The 23,230-nt window shown below is 39.9% G+C and overlaps 1 protein-coding gene across 1 annotated transcript in view; it reads right to left on the bottom strand.

Annotated features, from left to right (window-relative positions):
• The window catches only part of wnt3a.L (Wnt family member 3A L homeolog), a 54,751-nt gene that overhangs the window by 11,656 nt on the left and 19,865 nt on the right, over positions 1-23,230 (bottom strand). The window contains exon 2 of the mRNA XM_018267039.2: positions 14,117-14,358. Within this exon, the coding sequence (XP_018122528.1) occupies positions 14,117-14,358 (242 nt within the window). The remainder of the gene's footprint in view (positions 1-14,116; positions 14,359-23,230) is intronic.

The following is a 23,230-nucleotide window of genomic DNA, read 5'->3' as shown; positions in this document are numbered from 1 at the left end:
CTATCTATCTATCTATCATCTATATATCATCTTTCTATCTATCTATCTATCTATCTATCTATCTATCTATCTATCATCTATCTATTTATTATTATTATCTATTATTTAGCTATCTTGCTATCTATTATCTATCTATCTATCTATCTATCTATCTATCTATCTATCATCTATTTATCTATCTCTAGTAAGGCTGTACTTATAATAAGACACTGGATATATTAACTTTATATTGTAGACAATACACGAGAGTCTATATCGCTCACATACCCAACAGGTCTCTGAGTTTTCCCTTTGTCCATAAAGTCTTTTTGTATTGATGTTTAAGTCAGCTTTCGTGTTAGAGGGGAATAAAGAAGGATTTCATACTTATAATTGAATGGTGGAAGGAAAAAAAATGTAGCAGGATAAATGACATTGTCTACCCTCAACTTCCTTTCAGGTCCCTGTGTGTGTGGGTGTCTTGTTTTATTCTGATACCCCTCAGAGCTCATTGGAAATGAAGAATCCTGCTGAACAATGGGATGCTAATTAGCTCCCCCTACTGTTTGCTATTGTTCGGGGGGCTAGCTCCCACGGTAGCACTTGGCTGTGTTCCTCGTACAGACGCACAACTTGCCGTGAATGTGTGATGAGCCCGGGGTGAGACGCCGCACGCTCCTCCGGCCAGTGGATTTCATGCAGATTGTGTGGTTTGTGTTAAAAAGTTACAGTTCAGATAAATGAATCACAGGGCCAATAGTATAATACAATTTGTGTAATTCCTATACAAATCCCATCCAGGATGAAACACACAATTGAGAGCAGTTATTCTGCAGGTAATAGTCCCTCCTATTTGTTTCTATTTAACCACTTTGATTCTATTCGCTGTGTTTGACGATACACATAACAAGACATTTTTCAATAGTTTGAAAAAATCCCCAAATGGTCAGTAAATCTTTAAATTCACATATGTCAAAAAAAAAAAAAACGAATAAACAAGTTGCTTTTCCCAATTTAATAGTATTTAAAAATATATAGATTTTTTTTTTTTATTAAAGTGGGCTATGGCTCATCTGAGTAAATGTATCCAGGAGCCAGGACATGTCTAGTGTTTTTGTACTTTGATTAGAAATCTAAAGACCAGGTTATGTATTGTATTATGTACTCTGAGCATATACATCCTAGCACCAGGCTATGAATAGTGTTATGCACTCGGAGTAAATCCATCACAATGGCAGGTTACAAATAGTATTATGTACTACTATGCAGATGTGTCCTACTAGTAAGTTATGTATAGTGTTATGTACTATGAGTAGATGTGTCCTACTAGTAAGTTATGTATAGTTATGTACTGTGAGTATATGTGTCCTACTAGTACGTTATGTATAGTGTTATCTACTCTGAGTATATGTGTCTGACTAGCAAGTTATGTATAGTGTTATGTACTCTGAGTATATGTGTCCTGCTAGCAAGTTATGTATAGTGTTAAGTACTCTGAGTATATGTGTCCTACTAGCAAGTTATGTATAGTGTTATGTACTCTGAGTATATGTGTCCTACTAGTAAGTTATGTATAGTGTTATCTACTCTGAGTATATGTGTCTGACTAGCAAGTTATGTATAGTGTTATGTACTCTGAGTATATGTGTCCTGCTAGCAAGTTATGTATAGTGTTAAGTACTCTGAGTATATGTGTCCTACTAGCAAGTTATGTATAGTGTTATGTACTCTGAGTATATGTGTCCTGCTAGCAAGTTATGTATAGTGTTATGTACTCTGATTATATGTGTCCTACTAGCAAGTTATGCATAGTGTTATGTACTCTGAGTATATGTGTCCTACTAGCAAGTTATGTATAGTGTTATGTATTCTGAGTATATGTGTCCTACTAGTAAGTTATGTATAGTGTTATGTACTCTGAGTATATGTGTCCTACTAGCAAGTTATGTATAGTGTTATGTACTCTGAGTATATGTGTCCTACTAGCAAGTTATGTATAGTGTTATGTACTCTGAGTATATGTGTCCTACTAGCAAGTTATGTATAGTGTTATGTACTCTGAGTATATGTGTCCTACTAGCAAGTTATGTATAGTGTTATGTACTCTGAGTATATGTGTCATACTAGCAAGTTATGTATAGTGCTATGTACTCTGAGTATATGTGTCCTACTAGCAAGTTATGTATAGTGTTATGTACTCTGAGTATATGTGTCTGACTAGCAAGTTATGTATAGTGTTATGTACTCTGAGCATATGTGTCTGACTAGCAAGTTATGTATAGTGTTATGTACTCTGAGTATATGTGTCCTACTAGCAAGTTATGTATAGTGTTATGTACTCTGAGTATATGTGTCCTACTAGCAAGTTATGTATAGTGTTATGTACTCTGAGTATATGTGTCCTACTAGCAAGTTATGTATAGTGTTATGTACTCTGAGTATATGTGTCCTACTAGCAAGTTATGTATAGTGTTATGTACTCTGAGTATATGTGTCATACTAGCAAGTTATGTATAGTGCTATGTACTCTGAGTATATGTGTCCTACTAGCAAGTTATGTATAGTGTTATGTACTCTGAGTATATGTGTCTGACTAGCAAGTTATGTATAGTGTTATGTACTCTGAGTATATGTGTCTGACTAGCAAGTTATGTATAGTGTTATGTACTCTGAGTACATGTGTTCAGTAGGGATGTAGCGAACTGCCGATTTGGTGTTCGCGAACGCCGTTCGCGAACACCGGCAAAAAATGCGAACGTTCATGGACAGTTCGCGAACTTCGAACACCCGCTAAAATCGTTCGATTCGAACGATCGAAGGATTTTAATCATTCGATCGAACGATTTTCATTCGAATCGAACGATCGAAGCCATTCGATCGAATGCTTTTCATTCGATCGAATGCTTACAATCGTTCGAACCAATGGAAATCGTTCGATTTTTAGCGGTCGAAGGAATTCGAATGGTCGAATGGTCGAACGACTTGTATTCGAATCGAACGCGAACTCAAAATGCGAACGTTCCCAAACGTTCGCGAACATTCGGCGGACGCGAACGGTCGAAGTTCGCGCGAACTAGTTCGCAGCAGAACAGTTCGCTACATCCCTAGTGTTCAGGTACCAGGTTATGTACTCTGTGTATATAGGTCCTAGTACTAGGTTATATATAGTGTTATGTACTCTGAGTAGATGTGTTCTAATACCAGGTTATGTTACTCTGTGTAAATGCCACCCATTACAACCAATTATCAACCAATTAAAACATCAGGTTGCTATGGGTTACTAGTCCTGCAGCAAAATGCCGCTCCTGCTTTTATATTGCTTAAAATGTCTCATTTATTAAAATAAAATGTAGGTGTGTTGTTGTTCTGCAATATTTTATTTAGGAAACCACAGCTACCATGTGTCTGTCAGCACCCCATTATGCAATAGTCTTTGCCATTCATTGAGTAGATAATATTGCACTGAATAATTTTGTCATCAGAAACTACTTTCATCAACCACAAAATTCCTCCCACATTCACCACTTACAACATGTTTTATTAAATACAGCTTGTTCCAATGGCCCCATTATCCCTCCTACTAGCACAGAGAAAAGCAACTAGAGCAAACACTGGGAATTAACAGTTTAAGGGTTTAACATAGCACAGGCATGGGACCTGTTATCCAGAATGCCCAGGACCTGTGGTTTTCCAGATAACAGATCTTTCTGAAATATGAATCTTCATATCTTAAGTTGACTAGAAAATCATATAAACATTAAATAAACCCAATAGACTGGTTTTGCCTCCAATAAGAATTAATTATATCTTAGTTGGGATCAAGTACAAGTTACTGTTTTATTATTACACAGAAAAAGAAAATCATTTTGTAAAAATTTGGATTATTTAATTATAATGGAGTCTATGGGAGACAATCTCTCTGTAATTCTGACTATTCTGGATAACGGGTTTCCGGCTAATGAATCCCATACCTGTACCCGATTTTACCTTATTTATTATTAAAAAAAGCTCAATGTAATAAGTTTGGGTAAAAACTTTATAAAATCGAGCAAATTGAGTTTTTTTTCCCGAATCACAAATTTTTCCCAGCTTTTTCCCTAAAAGCCCGAATTTTTAAGATTTTTGCCTGAAAAGCCCAAAATTCCAGCGCAGACTACAGAAACTTCCAAATAGGATAAGGATCTCTGCCATTGACTTATATACAACCTCGGCAGGTACGAGAAAGCAGATTTTAGGATTCGGGCTTTTGGCTACATCGGGTTTTAAGAAATCTCGGAAAAATTTGAGTTTAAAGAAAAAAAATTCTAGTTTTTTTCACAAATCACGGGGTTTTTTTAAAAAAAAATTGTGTTTTTTTTTGAACCTCTCTAAAACTTCAAAAATTTTAGTTTTATAAGGTGTTAAAATCACAAAAAACTCTAAAACAGTTGAGCCGTTGAGGTTTTATGGAAGTTTCGAGGTTACCATATTTTCTAGTGCATCATTTAGCATTCTGTTCCCATTTTTATTCTTTATCTTTTAATAAATGACAAGGCATTCGTAATTTTAGAGAAATGGATTTTAATCGTAGTTTTAAAAATCTCTAAAACCACTAAAATGAGAATGTTGATAAATGGGTCTCTATGGGGCCTATTCACTAATATTCTGATTTCCTTTTTTTTTTTTTTCCACAAATCGTACATTTAGCTTAAAACTTTATGTATTTTAATTTCTCTAAAATCTCAAGATTTATTAAGTGTAAAAACCACGAAAATCTCGAATACAAAATTTCAGCAAATAAAAGCAGCTGAGGTCCTATGGAAGCCAATGGGAGCAGCACTGATCATACTGGACCTTTTTTTTTAGCCATTCGGACTTTTAGAGGCTTTATGATTTTGTTTTGCTATTAATTGTCAGAAAACCCAACATTTTTAGAGGTTTTTGAGGTTTCCGGATGTTTTAGTGCATCATTCAGCTTTTTTTTTTTTTTTCATGCTTTTTATATTTGGATCTTCTAATGAATTACATGGCATTCCTGGTTTTAGAGAATATGAGTTTATTCGTGGTTTTAGAGAATATGAGTTTATTCGTGGTTTTAGAGAATATGAGTTTATTCGTGGTTTTAGAGAATATGAGTGTATTTGTGGTTTTAGAGAATATGAATTTATTCATGGTTAAAAAACCTCTAAAACCACTATAATGAGAATGTTGATAGATCAGCCTCCCAGAGTTTGCGCATAACCCTGATTGACTTCCAGGACAACATGTAGGTTCCTACTAAAATAAAGGAAATATCTAAAGATAAGGACTTGATGTTCTTCAACCCAACTCTACGTTTTCACTCAAGTTATGAAGATTGATTGACGCTGTCCCAACACACACTAGATAAATATTAACCGCGTAAATCAGAGTTCTCATTGGCTTTTGTCTTGAAAGTTAAACCAATGCAATACTTGATGGGCAAGGACAGTGGACCCTAGTTGGAGATGTCAAGTTGAGTACCAACTTTCTTCCCTCTCTCACAATCATGGAGGTCTCTTCCTCTAGCGAAGATTATCAAAACACTGGTCAACTGGGCCTTCCTCTCTGTATCTCCTGCCCAACTTGTGGCTTCAATCCCTTTTCTCTTACTATAGTCTCTTCACCAATATTGGGGAATTGGTTTGGACAATGGTTTTGGCCGCTATCTCTCAGTATCATATCTTATAAACTGCTGAAAGAACACCTATTCTTATTATACGTTGCATCCCTTGTATGGTTGTCTGGAGTGAGAATGTTTTCCTTGATATTTGTTAGACAAGAAATGGGAGATTTAGATGGAGGCAAGGGTAGTTGTATCTATAATAATAATAATGATAATAATAATTTTCTTGTATGGGACAGAAAACACAGTGGAGCTTTTTCCATAATATCCAAGCTACATATTGATAATGATAAATAACCCTCACCACGTGACTCTTGAGCAGCCTTTGTTTTTGGGTGTTCATCTTAGCAACCCAACTCTTTATCACACTAAGCTCTCCTTTATTCCATCCTTCTTCTCATGAATTGCTCTGCAAATACAAACCTGCTGCTTAATGTTTACCCATGTAAGGCAAAAGGTGCAGACAGACAGCCTTAGAGAGAAAAAACAATCCCTGCGGGGAGCACTGATTGCTTACAAGCAAATATCAAACACTACTCGCGGTGTTGAATAGCATGTAACGGCCACAAGACAGAGAACTATAGAACTCTTAAGGGGAAACGTTTGTAGAGATCTGAAGGTTTACGGGAACTTCACCAAAATATAACAATTGTATTATTGCCTTAAAGCAACAAGCAAACCGTAATTAGCAAAATTAAATTAAATTGCAAATGTTAAAGGTCAAATTGTACTTTAATAGATTAGCTTATGTCCTATTATTTATGTGCCTCTGTCTCTATCCTGTTTCTCAAAAAGCAGCAGTCCTGCCCTGCTTTTTGGCTGAGATTCTAGATATCTGTATAACAGAACATTCTGTCCCAGTGGCTGCACAGATCCTATCTGATCCCCATTGTAAGCAGCAGCCCTGTCCTGCTTTATGGCAGCTGAGATTCTAGCTATCTATATAACAGAACATTCTGTCCCAGTGGCTGCACAGATCCTATCTGATCCCCATTGTAAGCAGCAGTCCTGTCCTGCTTTATGGCAGCTGAGATTCTAGCTATCTGTATAACAGAGTATTCTGTCCCAGTGGCTGCACAGATCCTATCTGATCCCCATTGTAAGCAGCAGTCCTGCCCTGCTTTATGGCAGCTGAGATTCTAGCTATCTGTATAACAGAACATTCTGTCCCAGTGACTGCACAGATCCTATCTGATCCCCATTGTAAGCAGCAGTCCTGTCCTGCTTTATGGCAGCTGAGATTCTAGCTATCTGTATAACAGAGCATTCTGTCCCAGTGGCTGCACAGATCCTATCTGATCCCCATTGAAACCCCAGTATAAAAGACATGCCGAACACAATCCTGTGCGAACAACTAACTCTCCAAGATGCCTGAACAAATAATTAAATTTAGTACTATAAATGTGTGTAGTATTAAAAATGTTAAAAAAAGACGGGAAGTGTTTAGTAACTTGGAGAAAGAAGAAAATGACATTTATTTTTTGCAAGAAACAAGACTAACAAATAAGATAGAGATTTTTAATGCAAAAAGGGACTGGCAGTTGGGTCCATCATTTTGGTCCATAGCAGAGGAAACAGCAGGGGGGGTGGGAATTCTTTTTAAGGGATTCTCAGACATTAAGGTAAAGAGATTTTTAGAGCTTAAAGTGGGTAGATGTATTTTACTAGATGTAAATATAAAAGGAGAAAGTTACAGACTTATAAATATTTATGCCCCTCATGCAGTGATAGAAAGAAAAGATCTGTTAGAAGAAATAAAGCAATACTTGTGTGTTTCTAGCCAAGTCATTTGGGCTGGTGATTTTAACCAGACCTTACATCCAGGAGATAGAACTGGGAGATATAACAAATATGAAGGTGCTTTCTTGTTGGGTATAATTAAGCAGGCGGGTTATATTGATGTGGCTACTTGGGGAGGGAAGAAAGCAGTACATACTTTTGCTCCAATAGAAGTAGTCGTATTGATATGATATTTGTAAAAGAAGGAGAGGTCTTCTCTGATGTGAAGGAATCATCAGTAGATTTCTCAGATCATTTAATGTTATCCTTTACAGTGGGAACATCAGATCTTCCCAAGAGAGGCAAAGGACTGTGGAGGCTGGGAATTGGGTCTCTTAAAGAAGCAGCAGAGGATGGCTCTTTTAAGGTGTTTTTTGAAGCCTTGTGGTCAAAATTCTTTTTCTTTGATTCTGTGGTACACTGGTGGGAGGAAGCAAAAAAAGAAATCCGAACTTTCTTCACAAAACTATCTGTTAAACGGGAGGGTTTAAGATCAAAAACATACCAGTCTCTGAGGAAGAAGTTGGAAACCTTAATTTCGGCCGGGGTGGTGGGGGAAAAAATTGCCCGGTTGAAATATCTGATTAGGCAGCATCAGTACAGTCGCAAGGACTCTATGATTCTGGAGAGAGATTTTGGGGCAAAAAACTCCCCTGATCCTTTTCAGAATTGTAGAGAGACCTTTAAGAAAAAGCAGGTGACTGGCCTTATTGACTCCGAGGGAGTTTTGCAGAAATCCAGGGAGGGTATCCTCGGGGTTGTAAGGTCGTACTATGCTGATCTGTTCAGAAGTAAAACTTTGGAGAGGGAAAGGACTGAAAACTTTTTAAAGGCGACCCCAGGACCTGATACAGTAAATTTGAACTTTTCCCCATTAACAGCAAATATTGAGGAGGAAGAGGTGGCGGGTGCGATTGATAAAATGCACAACAAAAAAGCTCCAGGGCCTGATGGGCTAACAGCAGAGTTTTATAAAACCTTTAAATCGCTGTTAGTCCCGGTGTTAGTTAAGATCTTTAATGAATGTTTGGAGGGGGGTATGCCTGAGTCAATGAGGTGTTCTTCTTTAATTTTGCTGTCAAAGGGGAAGGATGATGAGAAGGTTGAGAACTGGAGGCCGATTGCCCTTCTCAATTCTGACAGAAAGATTCTGGCGAGGATTCTTTTTTCACGTTTGATTTTGTTTTCTGGCACTTTATTATCGTCCTGTCAGTTCTGCACGGTGAAGGGGCGGAGCATCTTCGGGGCCCTCCTTACTTTAAGGGAAGCCTTGGAGTCATGCAAAGCTCATGGCTGGGGCAAATACCTGTTGTCTTTGGATCAAACGAAAGCTTTTGATAAGGTTAACCATGACTATCTATGGGCTGTTTTGTCTAAATACGGCATCCCAGGCAAATTCATTAGTTGGTTAAGGATTTTGTATGAAGGGGCAAAAAGCTTCCCACTGATTAATGGCTGGCAAGGTGAAACCTTTGATGTTGGGGCCGGGGTGCGGCAGGGCTGCCCTCTGAGTCCTCTTCTCTATGTATTTGCTCTGGATCCCTTCCTGAGGATGCTGGAGGAGAAGGGCTTGGAGGGGGTCTGTGTGCCCGGCGGGCAGCCACTCAGGTTTGTAGCCTACGCGGATGATGTGTCAGTGGTGATTTCTAAGCAGGCGGAGGTTGAGGTGATCACTGATTGCATCAGAAGCTACTCAAGGGCCTCTGGATCCTCAGTTAATCATGAAAAGTCGGAAGCTTTTTGGACTCTAGGAGGGGAACCGGATTTTCAGGCCGGAAATTTCCCAGTGGCCCCAGAGCAGGTTAAAATCTTGGGAGTAAAATTTGGAAGGGATGATAATAGCAGATTAAATTGGGAAGACAAAGTGGATGCTGGTTTGGCAAAAGTTCAGCGTTGGAGATCTTGGAAGCTGACCTATAGAGAAAGGGTTAATCTGAACAAGACCTTTTTGATCCCATTGTTTCTTTTTGTTGCTTATGTGTTTCCCTTGCCAGAATCTCTCTATGCTCGGGTTTGCAGTTTGTTTTTCCAGATGCTCTGGGGGAGTAGGCTAAACCCGGTAAAAAGAGGGGTAACATTCCTACAGAAGAAAGAGGGAGGTCTAGGGATGGTTTGTCCAATTGCCTTCTTTGGCACCATTTTTCTTAAATTCAATTTTGGGAATCTGGGTCAAAGGACGTGTTCTCTGTGGGAAAACTGTGTCAGATCCTGGGTTTCGCCTTTTATCAGAGACTGGGTGGAGGGCGGTAGAGTGAAGGGGGTCCGGATCAGGGGGGGTGGTTTTCCGCAACATATTGCGTTAGGTTTAAAATTGTTGAAAAAGTGGGGTTTAGGTTTCAATGATATTGAAACCTTATCAAGAAAACAGTTGTATGAACAAGTGCTAAGCTCATTTTTTGTTGTCTCTTTGAGTCCAAAAGATTGCCCTGTAAAAGTCATGGGGGAATGCATTAAGTTTTTGAATGGAAAAAGACTCCCAGAAAAAATGTTTGATAACGCATGGTTGGCCCTACAGGGGAAGTTATTTGTAAGGGGAAATTTAAGTTATCTAAGTGCAGTAAATAGTTTATGCCCCTGGGACTGTGGAAAAGAAGAAACAGTAGATCATTTTTTATTAGAATGTTCAGTCTCAAAAGCCCTTTATGATCAAGTTTTAACAACTTTGGGAATCAATAATTTCTGTAGAAACACTTACGGGGAAAGAGCCTATGGAATTGTAACTAATGACCATCCTCTGGATAAAGAGACCCTCTTTGTTATTTTCTCAGTTGTTCGATATTTCTTATGGATGAGGAGATGTGGTAAAACTTTTGGGAGAGAAGAAGGATCGATAGATTTTACAACCAAAAAGATTTTGAAAGAATTATACCTGATAAAATTGAAAGAAATAAATATCAATAAAGAAAACAATAAATTGTGGAGGGGGGTAGATTTTTCATGGGAAAAAACTATGGATTTTTGAATATGTATCTGTTGTATGTTTTGATTTGTTTGTTATGACATTTTGATTTTGTTTATTGTTATTGTTCATATTTTTTAATAAAAATCCCTATCTGATCCCCATTGGAAGCAGCAGTCCTGTCCTGCTTTATGGCAGCTGAGATTCTAGCTATCTGTATAACAGAACATTCTGTCCCAGTGGCTGCACAGATCCTATCTGATCCCCATTGTAAGCAGCAGTCCGGTCCTGCTTTATGGCAGCTGAGATTCTAGCTATCTGTATAACAGAACATTCTGTCCCAGTGGCTGCACAGATCCTATCTGATCCCCATTGGAAGCAGCAGTCCTGTCCTGCTTTATGGCAGCTGAGATTCTAGCTATCTGTATAACAGAACATTCTGTCCCAGTGGCTGCACAGATCCTATCTGATCCCCATTGTAAGCAGCAGTCCTGTCCTGCTTTATGGCAGCTGAGATTCTAGCTATCTGTATAACAGAACATTCTGTCCCAGTGGCTGCACAGATCCTATCTGATCCCCATTGTAAACAGCAGTCCTGTCCTGCTTTATGGCAGCTGAGATTCTAGCTATCTGTATAACAGAACATTCTGTCCCAGTGGCTGCACAGATTCTATCTGATCCCCATTGTAAGCAGCAGTCCTGTCCTGCTTTATGGCAGAGATTCTAGCTATCTGTATAACAGAACATTCTGTCCCAGTGGCTGCATAGATCCTATCTGATCCCCATTGTAAGCAGCAGTCGTGCCCTGCTTTATGGCAGCTGAGATTCTAGCTATCTGTATAATAGAACATTCTGTCCCAGTGGCTGCACAGATCCTATCTGATCCCCATTGTAAGCAGCAGTCCTGACCTGCTTTATGGCAGCTGAGATTCTAGCTATCTGTATAACAGAACATTCTGTCCCAGTGGCTGCACAGATTCTATCTGATCCCCATTGTAAGCAGCAGTCCTGTCCTGCTTTATGGCAGAGATTCTAGCTATCTGTATAACAGAACATTCTGTCCCAGTGGCTGCACAGATCCTATCTGATCCCCATTGTAAGCAGCAGTCCTGTCCTGCTTTATGGCAGCTGAGATTCTAGCTATCTGTATAACAGAGCATTCTGTCCCAGTGGCTGCAGAGATCCTATCTGATCCCCATTGTAAGCAGCAGTACTGTCCTGCTTTATGGCAGAGATTCTAGCTATCTGCAGGGTCATATTGGGTTGGCGGGACACCAAGAGAAAACACTAGTTACTAAAAAATTAAAACTTAAAAGTGAATAATGGAATAAAAAAACAGATGTATAACTATTTTGCTGCCAGATTTCATGTACTTATTTACAATGAAAGACCTTTACTTTCAGTTTCTACCACCAATTCAAACTAAGTGCATATGGGTTGCTATTGGTGATTGCCCTGGTTCAGTCTAGCACTTTAGTTATTGAGCCCAAAAGGCTTACAACAATAACTCAGCAATTTCCAAATTTCCAAGTTGTGGGGAAATTTGCTGAGAATCAGACGCAACAAACAAATGAAAATAATCTTTTGCAGCAATTTATAGAATTGCCTTATGTGTTTCGATACCATCCTTTTAATGTGGACACTCGAAGACCTTCCTAAAGAAAAGACTCCATTCCACTTAAGATTTCCATGAATGTTAAACTCTAATAAACAAGTTCTCTTCATCCCCGGCTCAAAGGCCCAAGCCTCTTATAACAAAGCACTTAATCCAGTTAGTTTGACCTTTGACATCATGAAGGTCACCAGTGACCCTAATCCAATCAGATTAATTAACTCAAGTTGATTCTTCTTGGGATGAACCTCCCTCTCTCGGAACTGCTCCTCAGCTGTAGGAGAGACATTCCCTATTTGCACCACAATGAGAAACCTCTGACAACCAATCACATTACACGCAAGCTTAAACTTCTGCTGAATCATCAAAAGTGTCATTCCTCAAAGGTTCATCAAAAGTAGTTTAACTACAATATCTAATGGGCCTGGCACTTGTTCCCATAATGAGAACAGGAGATTCTCTGTGTGTCACCTATGACTATAAATTTGGATCCTGCGCTACAATAACAAAGTCACACTGTCTTGTCACCAAGGTTTTAACATGGTCTTATTCCACGGAATAGTTTAAACTGTGTATTTTTACATTAAGGCCTCACCATAACTTATAACAAGGTTACAGATATATAGAAACATTGGGGTGTCACCCTGCTATAGTTTCAGGGGTACCCAGGGTACAAATAAGCACTCACCCCAAATCTCCCCCTAACTGACCTTCAGACTGGGCCCCCTTAGCTCATAACAAGGTTACAGATATATAGAAACATTGGGGTAACAATCACCCTGCTATAGTTCCAGGGGTACCCAGGGTACAAATAAACACTCACCCCAAATCTCCCCCTAACTGGCCTTCAGACTGGGCCCCTTTAGCTCATAACAAGGTTACAGATATATAGAAACATTGGGGTAACAATCACCCTGCTATAGTTCCAGGGGTACCCAGGGCACAGATAAGCACTCACCCCAAATCTCCCCCTAAGTGACCTTCAGGCTGGGCCTCCTTAGCTCATAACAAGGTTACAGATATATAGAAACATTGGGGTGTCACCCTGCTATAGTTCATGGGGTACCCAGGGCACAAATAAGCACTCACCCCAAATCTCCCCCTAACTGGCCTTCAGGCTGGGCCCCCTTAGCTCATAACAAGGTTACAGATATATAGAAACATTGGGGTAACAGTCACCCTGATATAGTTCCAGGGGTACCCAGGGCACAAATAATCACTCACCCCAAATCTCCCCCTAACTGGCCTTCAGACTGGGCCCCCTTAGCTCATAACAAGGTTACAGATATATAGAAACATTGGGGTAACAGTCACCCTGATATAGTTCCAGGGGTACCCAGGGCACAAATAATCACTCACCCCAAATCTCCCCCTAACTGGCCTTCAGTGGGTCCTTTGGGTGTGAATGATACACAAGACCTGGGCATACAAGATAACACCTGTCCGTGACTAATCTAAATAAATGTATTTATTTAAAAGTAAATGCCCACCTGCCCTCATATTATTCAATAGTTTCTCTTCATGTCCCGAGGGACTACAAAGACCTTTGTCACCTCGCAGTGCCCATTCCCAACTGTCAATAACCACTGACAAGACTTCGGGGCAACACACACCTAAGCATTTGGTTTTGGAGTTAATTGGTTAATTGCCTGTTAATTAAAGTAATCCCAACATTCTGGCCTGTCAGCGTTTCTGCAGGAGATGGAAGTGCCCACCTGCTGGGGAAGGTGGGGGGAAATGGATCATTTTTCAAATGACCAGGTCATAGTATTTTGCATACATCAATTCTTTGTGTCGGTGGTTAGAAATAATGACCCGGTGCTACGGTAGCGAGATTTCCCATTATTTCACCTTTAGATTTTAAGCAGCTTTAAAATTGTTCCTAAATTTCTCTATTGGCGTGATAATATCAGATGTCCCTGACTATCCAACACTCCTAGTGACACACAAGGGAAAATATACCCAGAATATACCCTAGAATTTTTTTAGATATCATGATATCTGAGTCATGGGGTCGGCGACCCTAATGATGACATAAAAGTGTAGTGAAATATTTAGAATAACCTGTAGATGAAAGAACAGGTAATGTGCATTGATGGGGCCCAACAATTCGTTTTTTATGAGTCTAGTGTAGGTAAAATGATGAAAGCAGGCATCTGATTGGTTGCTGTGACTTCCTAGACCAGAGATCATAGAGCATCCATAATATAATAGCAACACCTACCTTTATCCAACACTGGTCCAAAAATCGCCAGGTTATCATTAACTGTGGTGCAGTTCCACCGTCGCCCTCGGAACTGGTGCTGACACTCTTGTATCCCGATTTTAACACCCTCTGCCACGCTCGGCATAATCTCCATATAATTCCGGCAGAAACGCATCTGCTTTGCCACCAGACCTGGAATTGTACCACAGGGAATTGGTTGGGTCCCCAAAGACGAGTATTGTTGCCCAACTGCTAATGACCTAAAAGGGAACGAGAATACACTTTAATAACTGTAACATAATATGGTAAAATAGATGTTTATTTTCATTCTGGCAGACTTTATATGGTCACAGGACTTCTCAGTGACTTCTAATATCCTTATCATTTACAGTAGGGGGTACATTATCCCTTATAATACATGAGTAATACTCAGAATTCCCAGTATAACTCAGCCTGCAGCCTTGTGCCTTTATATGGTCACAGAACCCCTCAGTGACTTCTCATATCCTTATAATTTACAGTAGGGGTTACATTATCCCTTATAATACATGAGTGATACTCAGAGTTCCCTGTATAACTCAGCCTGCAGCCTTGTGCCTTTATATGGTCACAGAACAACCCCTCAGTGACTTCTAATATCCTTATCATTTACAATAGGGGGTACATTATCCCTTATAATACACGAGTGATACTCAGAGTTCCCTGTATAACTCAGCCTGTAGCCTTGTGCCTTTATATGGTCACAGAACCCCTCAGTGACTTCTAATATCCTTATCATTTACAGTAGGGGGTACATTATACCTTATAATACATGAGTGATACTCAGAGTTCCCTGTATAACTCAACCTGCAGCCTTGTGTCTTTATATGGTCACAGAACCCCTCAGTGACTTCTAATATCCTTATCATTTACAGTAGGGGGTACATTATCCCTTATAATACATGAGTGATACTCAGAGTTCCCTATATAACTCAGCCTGCAGCCTTGTGCCTTTATATGGTCACAGAACAACCCCTCAGTGACTTCTAATATCCTTATCATTTACAGTAGGGGGTACATTATCCCTTATAATACATGAGTGATACTCAGAGTTCCCTGTATAACTCAGCCTGCAGCCTTGTGCCTTTATATGGTCACAGAACAACCCCTCAGTGACTTCTAATATCCTTATCATTTACAGTAGGGGGTACATTATCCCTTATAATACATGAGTGATACTCAGAGTTCCCTGTATAACTCAGCCTGCAGCCTTGTGCCTTTATATGGTCACAGAACAACCCCTCAGTGACTTCTAATATCCTTATCATTTACAGTAGGGGGTACATTATCCCTTATAATACATGAGAGATACTCAGAGTTCCCTATATAACTCAGCCTGCAGCCTTGTGCCTTTATATGGCCACAAAATATCCTTATATATGTAAATATTTGGTGCTTATGTCACTTTCACCAGGTGTAAGTATGGTGAGAGATCCAAGTTACGATAATAGTTGATTAAAGTTTGTTGCTTTTACACTTTGGAGTAAGAATAACACAACGGAGGGGAGGCAGTAGTAGAATTTATATCCCATTAGATCACTGCAGAAAGCACAGAGCACAGTTATGGAGTCCCATGCCAAGGACAAGCATGGTTCATGGGAAGAGAGGCAGTTTAGCTGTTGATCTTCACTCTGGGAATATTACTCAAGCAGAACACACCCTCATCACACAATAATTAAAAGAATAAAATCCATGCAAATGATGTGGGTGATTAGGCCATAATTAAATGTGTGCAAAACCTCTCGCCTCCATGGGTGTCACTTGAGTAATTTGCAGTTTATTCCATCGTGCTCTGAGCGTTTTTAGCAGGAGAGAAAGTGGGCGAAATCTCTGCGGGATTCGAGGAACCCGATCAAGCGAAGGAAAAACTCCATATTGGTCGATGATTTTACATTTCAAAGGAAGAAATATTGTAGGGAAATAAAAAACTCCTGAGGGACCCAAAGTGTCTCCTAATCACGCCAGCCCATGATCTGTGCAAACTAATGAGCCCTTTCCCCCCCCCGTCTTCTCTCTTATAGTCATGCATACGTTAGCGAGCCATTTATCAGCAAGCCACATTGCCGTGCACTTCAAAGCGCTCCCTCCATGCACTCTTCTGATTGGCTGCTCTAATGCACGGCAGAATATTCAGCAGTGTTCCCAGCAGCAGGCCAGATCTGCCCTTAAAGGGAATGCAAACCCCAAAATAGCATTCTGCCTTCCAATATACTTGTATGACAAATCTTTCCCCAGTGTTTCCTGTTATTTGTGAACGTCATTGTCTCTGTCGGTCTCTTGATACAATGTAGCACTTGATCTCACGGAACTGTTAATCATAGGGCAACATTGTTTCAAAAGCTACCATCATGGCAGACAAGAGAAATGGACAGACGGCTGTGGCTTTCATGAGCTAAATTACCTTAAAACCCCCGAAAATGTTGAAATTCATCTATAAGGTTTCTTAAAATGACAGTTTCATTCACTGGGCAAAATTTTATTTTGGTTTTACATCGCCTTTAAGTGCCGAAGAGTGTTTGTCTTTGGTTTGTGTTGTTTCAACACACTGGATTAAAGAAATTCAGAGCTACAATAGGGCCTGTAATGATGGTGTAATATCCTGGGGAAGACTTTTCTGGTGCACTGACCTGCCCCGGAGTCAAGGTGCTTAGCCTTGAAATATCTTCCCCGGGTTTCCCAATTTTTTGCCCACAGTTGGGTGGTTATTTATTCAAGAGCACTGCCCTGCAAAGTACCAGAAGGGGGATATTTATCAAAGTCCAATTTTATCTCAACATTTTCTGCAACAAACTCCAATCAAAAATGCTTTGCGGAAAAAAATGTTGCGATTTTTTAAAATTTTTCACCCACAAACTTTTTTACTTTTTTATGCTTTTTTGCCTGAAAACTTATGGGTATTGCACAAAACTCAGCGCACATCAAAAAATCATTAGGACTTCTCCCATTGACTTATATGCAACCTTGACAGGTCTGAGATGCCGGATTTTCTCATTTGAACTTTTCCATCCTCGATGTTTAATAAATTCCAAAAAATATATGATTATTTTAAAAGTCCAACTTTATAAAAAAAAAAATCACAAATTTTTTCAGGATTTTTGCATTCAGAGTTTAGTAAATAACCCCCATAATTTTAATCAAATTATCTGGTTATTTGTCAAAATCCAAATTGATCTCATTATTTTCTGCAATATACTCCGACCAAATCCGCACGGGTTATTTCCTATTGCAGAATTTACCAATACATTTTCCTGAAAAATTCTAGTGCGGGAAAAAACTTGACAAAAATTGTGAAAATCACAAGAAAATTTGAATCGGATTTTTGCATGAAACCCAGCACAGATCAGGATACCTTCGGGAGTTCTCCCATTGACGTATCTACAACCTCGGCAGATCTGAGATGCCAGATTTTTGGATTCAGACTTTTTCCATCCTTGGGGTATACTAAATCTCGAAAATCCGAGTTTTTTTTTCACTTAAAATTTTGATTGTATAGTAAAAAAAACTCGAATTTTTTAATTTTTTGACATTCGGACTTTACTAAGTAACCCCCTTAATGGTGGCCTATTTTGGGCCTAAATTGACAGTTAGGGACAAGCACGGGACTTCTGAGGGCACTGGAAAGGTGTTTATCTAATCACATGCAGATGTATTGTGCCTATGTGATACAGTATATGTCCTAGCCAGTATAACTCTAAGGTCAAACCAAGGTTCTGATGCATCCGTTTATGATGCATCTGTGTAAAGAAATGAATTCTAGAATTCTAGTAGCAGAACAAGAAGAATTCTACGAGTGTCTAAACCTTTCAATCGCCCCAGCAAGCAGCTAGCAGAAAGAGAGACATCCGGCACCAAATACTGACCTATCTTCCCTAAACGTTTCCCTTTCATTTGCATGAATGATGCACCTCAATATTTACATGCTGTGCGCCACTGAGCGCTCCCAGTATAAATTAAAAAAAAAAAGACAAATTGATTTTCATCTTTACAGGCCGAGGCATGCTGTGTAATTGAAAAAAATTGCTGTGTTTCTCCAGACCGGTCTTACCTGACCTGAGAAGTAGCTTCCAGCTGTTTATAGCTTAGCTGTGTGCCCTTCCCTCCCTCTCAGTGCAAGGCTTCTCTCTTGCCTTTGTTTAAAGGTGCAGTGCAAGGGGGGGGGGGAGATTCGAAGAAAACCTATAGTGATGACCAAGGTACAAGATGGCATTACATGGCCTTAATATAACCAAGAAGAATTTTGGAAAAGTGAGCAGTAAACAGTCCTGCAAATTTTGTTTGAGCCACTTATTGGGTTAAAGAGGCCCTAGTGTAAATAGAGTCAATCGGTCGTGCAGGTGTAGGATTGCTGCAAGCACATAAAAGGTTAAATGAGGTATTTGTGAGGGTGGGTGTAGGCGTGTGTCTTTGTCGCACCGGACAAGTGATCTTGCACCCACAGGTCATCTCATTACGAGTTGTCCTCTGAAAAATACGCTCACCATGAAGTGATGAATGTCTCTGTTATGCCACTGGTGTTGGTGTCGGTTTTCCTATAAATCTCAAGGAGGAATATCCCCCTTTGTAGCCACCTGGGGGTTTACTTTTGAATTTCCAGAGCTCATGACAAATCGTTTACAGATATAGGAAAACATTGTTGTATCAGCCATTCCACAAAATAACATTTCACCCCAGATGTCACCCTAAATGTCCTCCAAGGTGGGCTTTCTGGTCTATCTAGAGGAACATTTGGACCTTGGCCCTTCTAGGTGAGCCAGCCCTACAGTTTAGGAATTGCAGCCCTATAGCGCACAGATAATGTTGAGTAATAGGAATTAGAGGGGGTAATAAAAGTTCTAGAGTTGCCAATGGGTTTTCAGATATAGAGAAGGTCATGGATATGGCACTGGCTGTGCGTGGAGGAGTTGCAAGGCAACGTGGATATATTATGAAGTGCTGATTTTATTGTTAATCCCATACAACTATGTCACGCAAGGTAAAACAGGCCCAGAGTCTGACTCATAAAAATACCATTGCCAGTGCTCAGAATGCCAACGTTAATTAGCAAAAACAATGATGGGAGCTCCTGAAACCCTATGGCAGGGAATTATATAAGTCTTGCACCCAGGAAAGGTGAGGCCATTCTTGTCGGATGGATTCTAATAAATCTCCTTTTTCTGATAAGCATCTCACTACACATATTTATACATAAGCAAGAGGTATAGGGATATTTTATTTTCCTTCTGCCATGGACATGTGTGGAGCAAACAGCTAGGCACTAGGTCAGATCCAGCTGCCATGTATCTCCTGCACATGCTGCCTATTCTGCACTCATGCCAAAACACAATGATATCGTTCAGGCTCCATGTTTCTTCGTGCTACCCTGAGCATGTGACATACCTATGCAAGCAGACTTCCAACCCCTAATGATTTCTAATGCTGAATTAAACATTTGGGCAAGTGGCCCATCTCTGATCAATTACCTGCCGGCTGTTCATTATTAAGTAAATACCAGCTTTGACATGCAGAACTTTGCTGTCAAGCATTTAGTAAAGTAAACCAAGCCTTTGAGCTTGATTGCCAAGGTACATATCAGGTTTAGTGTACGCGTTAACCAATGACAAGCTTCCTAATTCCTTATTATTTCAGTCATAAGGCAACCGTGCTTTGATTGATGATGGACTGATATGTTCCTTGGCTGGCTCGGGTTCAGCTGTCCAAAGACATAGAGGTAACTAACTGTTACCATTAGTTAATTACTGAATAAAATCTGGAAAAAAATTCAAGTAGTAACTAAGTCGATATGAAACCTACAAACCAATAAAATAATTGCCAAGGATCTTTCCTCCTTGGCCACATCCAAACTTGCACCAACAGTCTACAAAAATGGTTCAAAATTCAGCCTGACACAGGATGAAAAATAATTCCAGTCAAATTCGTAATAACTTTTTTTGGCAAATATATACGTTTCTGTAAAAGTTTAGCATTTGAATAGAAAAACACATTTTAGATGCGCTGTCTCATCCCCTTAAATCGTCAGCTGTTTTTCAGGGTTGATACAGATATAATAGATGGGGGTCAATATCATGGGAAATTCTGTGGCTACTCTCAAAGAGTGAGTGTTTCAAGTTTTAGGAATTGGCTGATCCGTTTTATCCCTTATGATAATTAATGGAACTGCTTGAGCATCTCTTAGGAGTTGAAGGTGGCTCCAGCGCAACCAAACATGGCAGATATGAACCCCAATTTGTTCCTGCTGTGCTATTTACGCAAACACAAACTCAAACTAGTGCAGGTGGTATTGACTGTGATGTAAAAACCTATTGTATCTCGTATTGTCAGTGTGAAGCCCTGATTGAAGTGTCAGGAATTAGGAGCAGCTTGTTGCCAATTACATAACTGGTGATCTCGAAGGGCAAGACCACCTTGTAGGGTTCCAAAGCTTAAATACTGTAGACAATCCCAGGGACAGACTAACCTCATCCAATTAGAGCTTTGGAAAGTTTATAAAGACAGGTCAGAACCACAGAAAGAACCTCTAACATCCTGTATCTCCTTAGCGACTAGTTGCACCAAGTATTGACGCAAGCTACATTAACCTCAATGTTTTTGTGGTTAGTTGGACTTTGAAAGTCACTGGTCTCCAGTGCCCACCCATGTGCATGAGACGAATCAACGTCAGTCAAACAATGAGCCTGGGAGGAGCTTAGTTTTCAAAAATCACAATGTCAGTTCCAGTACCATGTTTTACCTGTTGAACCCACCTATAGACAGTAGAAAATATAACCATATAATGTAGAAATCATCTGGAATCTAAAGGTAAAAATCACTATGCAAGAAATGTGAAACTTGCAAACACAAAACCTAATTGCCAGATGACCCCCATTGCCACACACGGGTGGAGGACAATCAGAATCAAGATAATGTCACACCTCCTGTTCACCACCACTGACTGTGGACAAGATAATCAATATCCAATATCCCAGAAGTGTGGCTGGCAGAGTTGGACAGTGTATTCCCTTTAAAAATTAGAAAACCAATCAATCATTAATAACTGCTGCCTGGGACTAATGACAAGTTTCTAGACTTAAATTAAATTGCTTGTTGCTTTGTCGCCTGCAGTTATGCGGCCCTTCAGTGAACTTTATGGTAATGGCCTCTCGCATTTCAAACACAAAAGGGATTTGGGGTATTCTGTTGTTGATGAGCCGTTTGCAGGGGATGTCCAACCTCATGAATACTGAGAGAGACAACATGAATTGTATAAACTGTACTGTCCATTAAATAAGCCATGCATGGGTCAAAATTAACTGCCAACTCAGCCCATTTAGGGCCCCACTCAAAGGTCCAACATTTGGAAAATGGCCCCACTAGGAGGTCCAACATTTGGCCATGGCCCCATTTGAAGATCTAACATTTAGCTAGGGCCCCACTTTAAGGTCCAACATTTGGCCATGGCCCCACTTGAAGATCCAACATTTGGCCAGGGCCCCCCTTGAAGGTCCAACATTTGGTCAGAGCCCCACTTAGTTATTGAAGTGAGTAAATATATAGGAAAATATACGTCTACCAGTCATTCAGTCATAGTTTCAAGAATAAATAGGAGATCAAATACATATTCACCCCAAATCTTTACTTAGATGACATCAAGCCAGGCTTTTAGGTGGGATTTAAATTAGGAGATCGAAAGGTAATTTTTCCAAAACTTCACCCTAACTGGTCTTTGGGCTGAGCACCCTCTGTTATTGCTTCAAGCACTGCCAGAGGGCCAGGCCAACATTTTGAGAACCACTGATTCTCTTGTCCAGAATTATGTGACCTTAGACAATTTGCGTTATTTTGCTCCACATTTGGAGCTCTTTTACTAACATAGGTGCTAAATTATACAAATACATGTAGCCATAGCAACCAATCAGCAATTTGTTATTACCAGACTACTTCAAGTTAGAAAATGGAAACAAGGCTATGGCTAGTTATTGTGGGTAGTTGAAGTGGTGCAATCTAACTCCTACGTTGACTGTTGACTTTTGGAATTAAGATTGAAGTAGAATGCCGGAAAACTTGCTACAACTTTGCAATGAGTGGGCAAACACCATAGGCATAATCTCCCCCCCTCCCTTATTATAGTTTTGGGACCACTCCATATTCGTGGGGTGATCAGGGCCACCCCAGTTGCAGATGACTGAACTTCCCACCCTTCAACTGTGCTCTCACTATAGCTACACCATTGCCTTGCACTTTCTTACTGCACATGCCTACACCACAAACCCTTGTGTTTTATTAGGTAGAATTACATTTGAGCATACTAAGTTAACAGGGAGTTCTGAACATTATGCAAAATGCTTGGCACCATTAGTTACTCTTGGAAAGACTTTTGATATCAATAACATTGGGAATGTTCCAAGCTAAACCAATGCCTTTCCCATGGCAATAACCTTATTGAGGCTGATTGTGACGTCATCAGATTCAATCCTTTGCTTATTATGTCCATGGATCTGATGTCCAACCGTCTCCTTTACAAAAAACTGAAATTTCCAGCACCTCCACAACGAACCAACGTGATTATGAGTTTAGTAGTAGTTCTCAGCTGCCTATGGGCACCACTGCCTGGGAGACTGCATTGCTTTTACCTTGAGGCTGCTTCTCCCAGAATCATTATGAGTTTGAATCCAGTCCAACAATAAGTAAGGCTGTTGCAACATGCTTGTAACATATCAACGAGAGGGGACGTACATTAATTTGACAAGGAAATCATTCCAGTTGGAAATATGGGTTGGAGGGAGGAACATTTTCCCCTTGCGCACGCACATGTGTCAATAGTATATGCCATGATATATAGGTTACACACAGGTGGGTACAGCAACAAAAAAACTTTTACTGGGCCTCTTATTTGACATGTTACCTGAACTACAACTCCCAGCATGCATGGACATCCTCCAGCTATAAGATGTCCAGTTCCAGTTTAGGTAATCTGTCAATTTCTGTCACCATAAAAAAAACAAAGCATTTGCTTGACATCTCTTGTGTTGTTTCTTTTTGTTCCCTCCCTCCTTCCATCTAAAATATCAGCACCCAGGACAGGAAGTAATGGGTGACCCCCAGGTTCCACATCCTGTT

The sequence above is a fragment of the Xenopus laevis genome, chromosome 6L (genome assembly GCF_017654675.1).
Source record: "Xenopus laevis strain J_2021 chromosome 6L, Xenopus_laevis_v10.1, whole genome shotgun sequence".
Classification (NCBI taxonomy): domain Eukaryota; kingdom Metazoa; phylum Chordata; class Amphibia; order Anura; family Pipidae; genus Xenopus; species Xenopus laevis.
The sequence above is the reverse complement of the archived record's forward strand: the minus strand, read 5'-3'. Positions and strand labels throughout refer to the sequence as shown.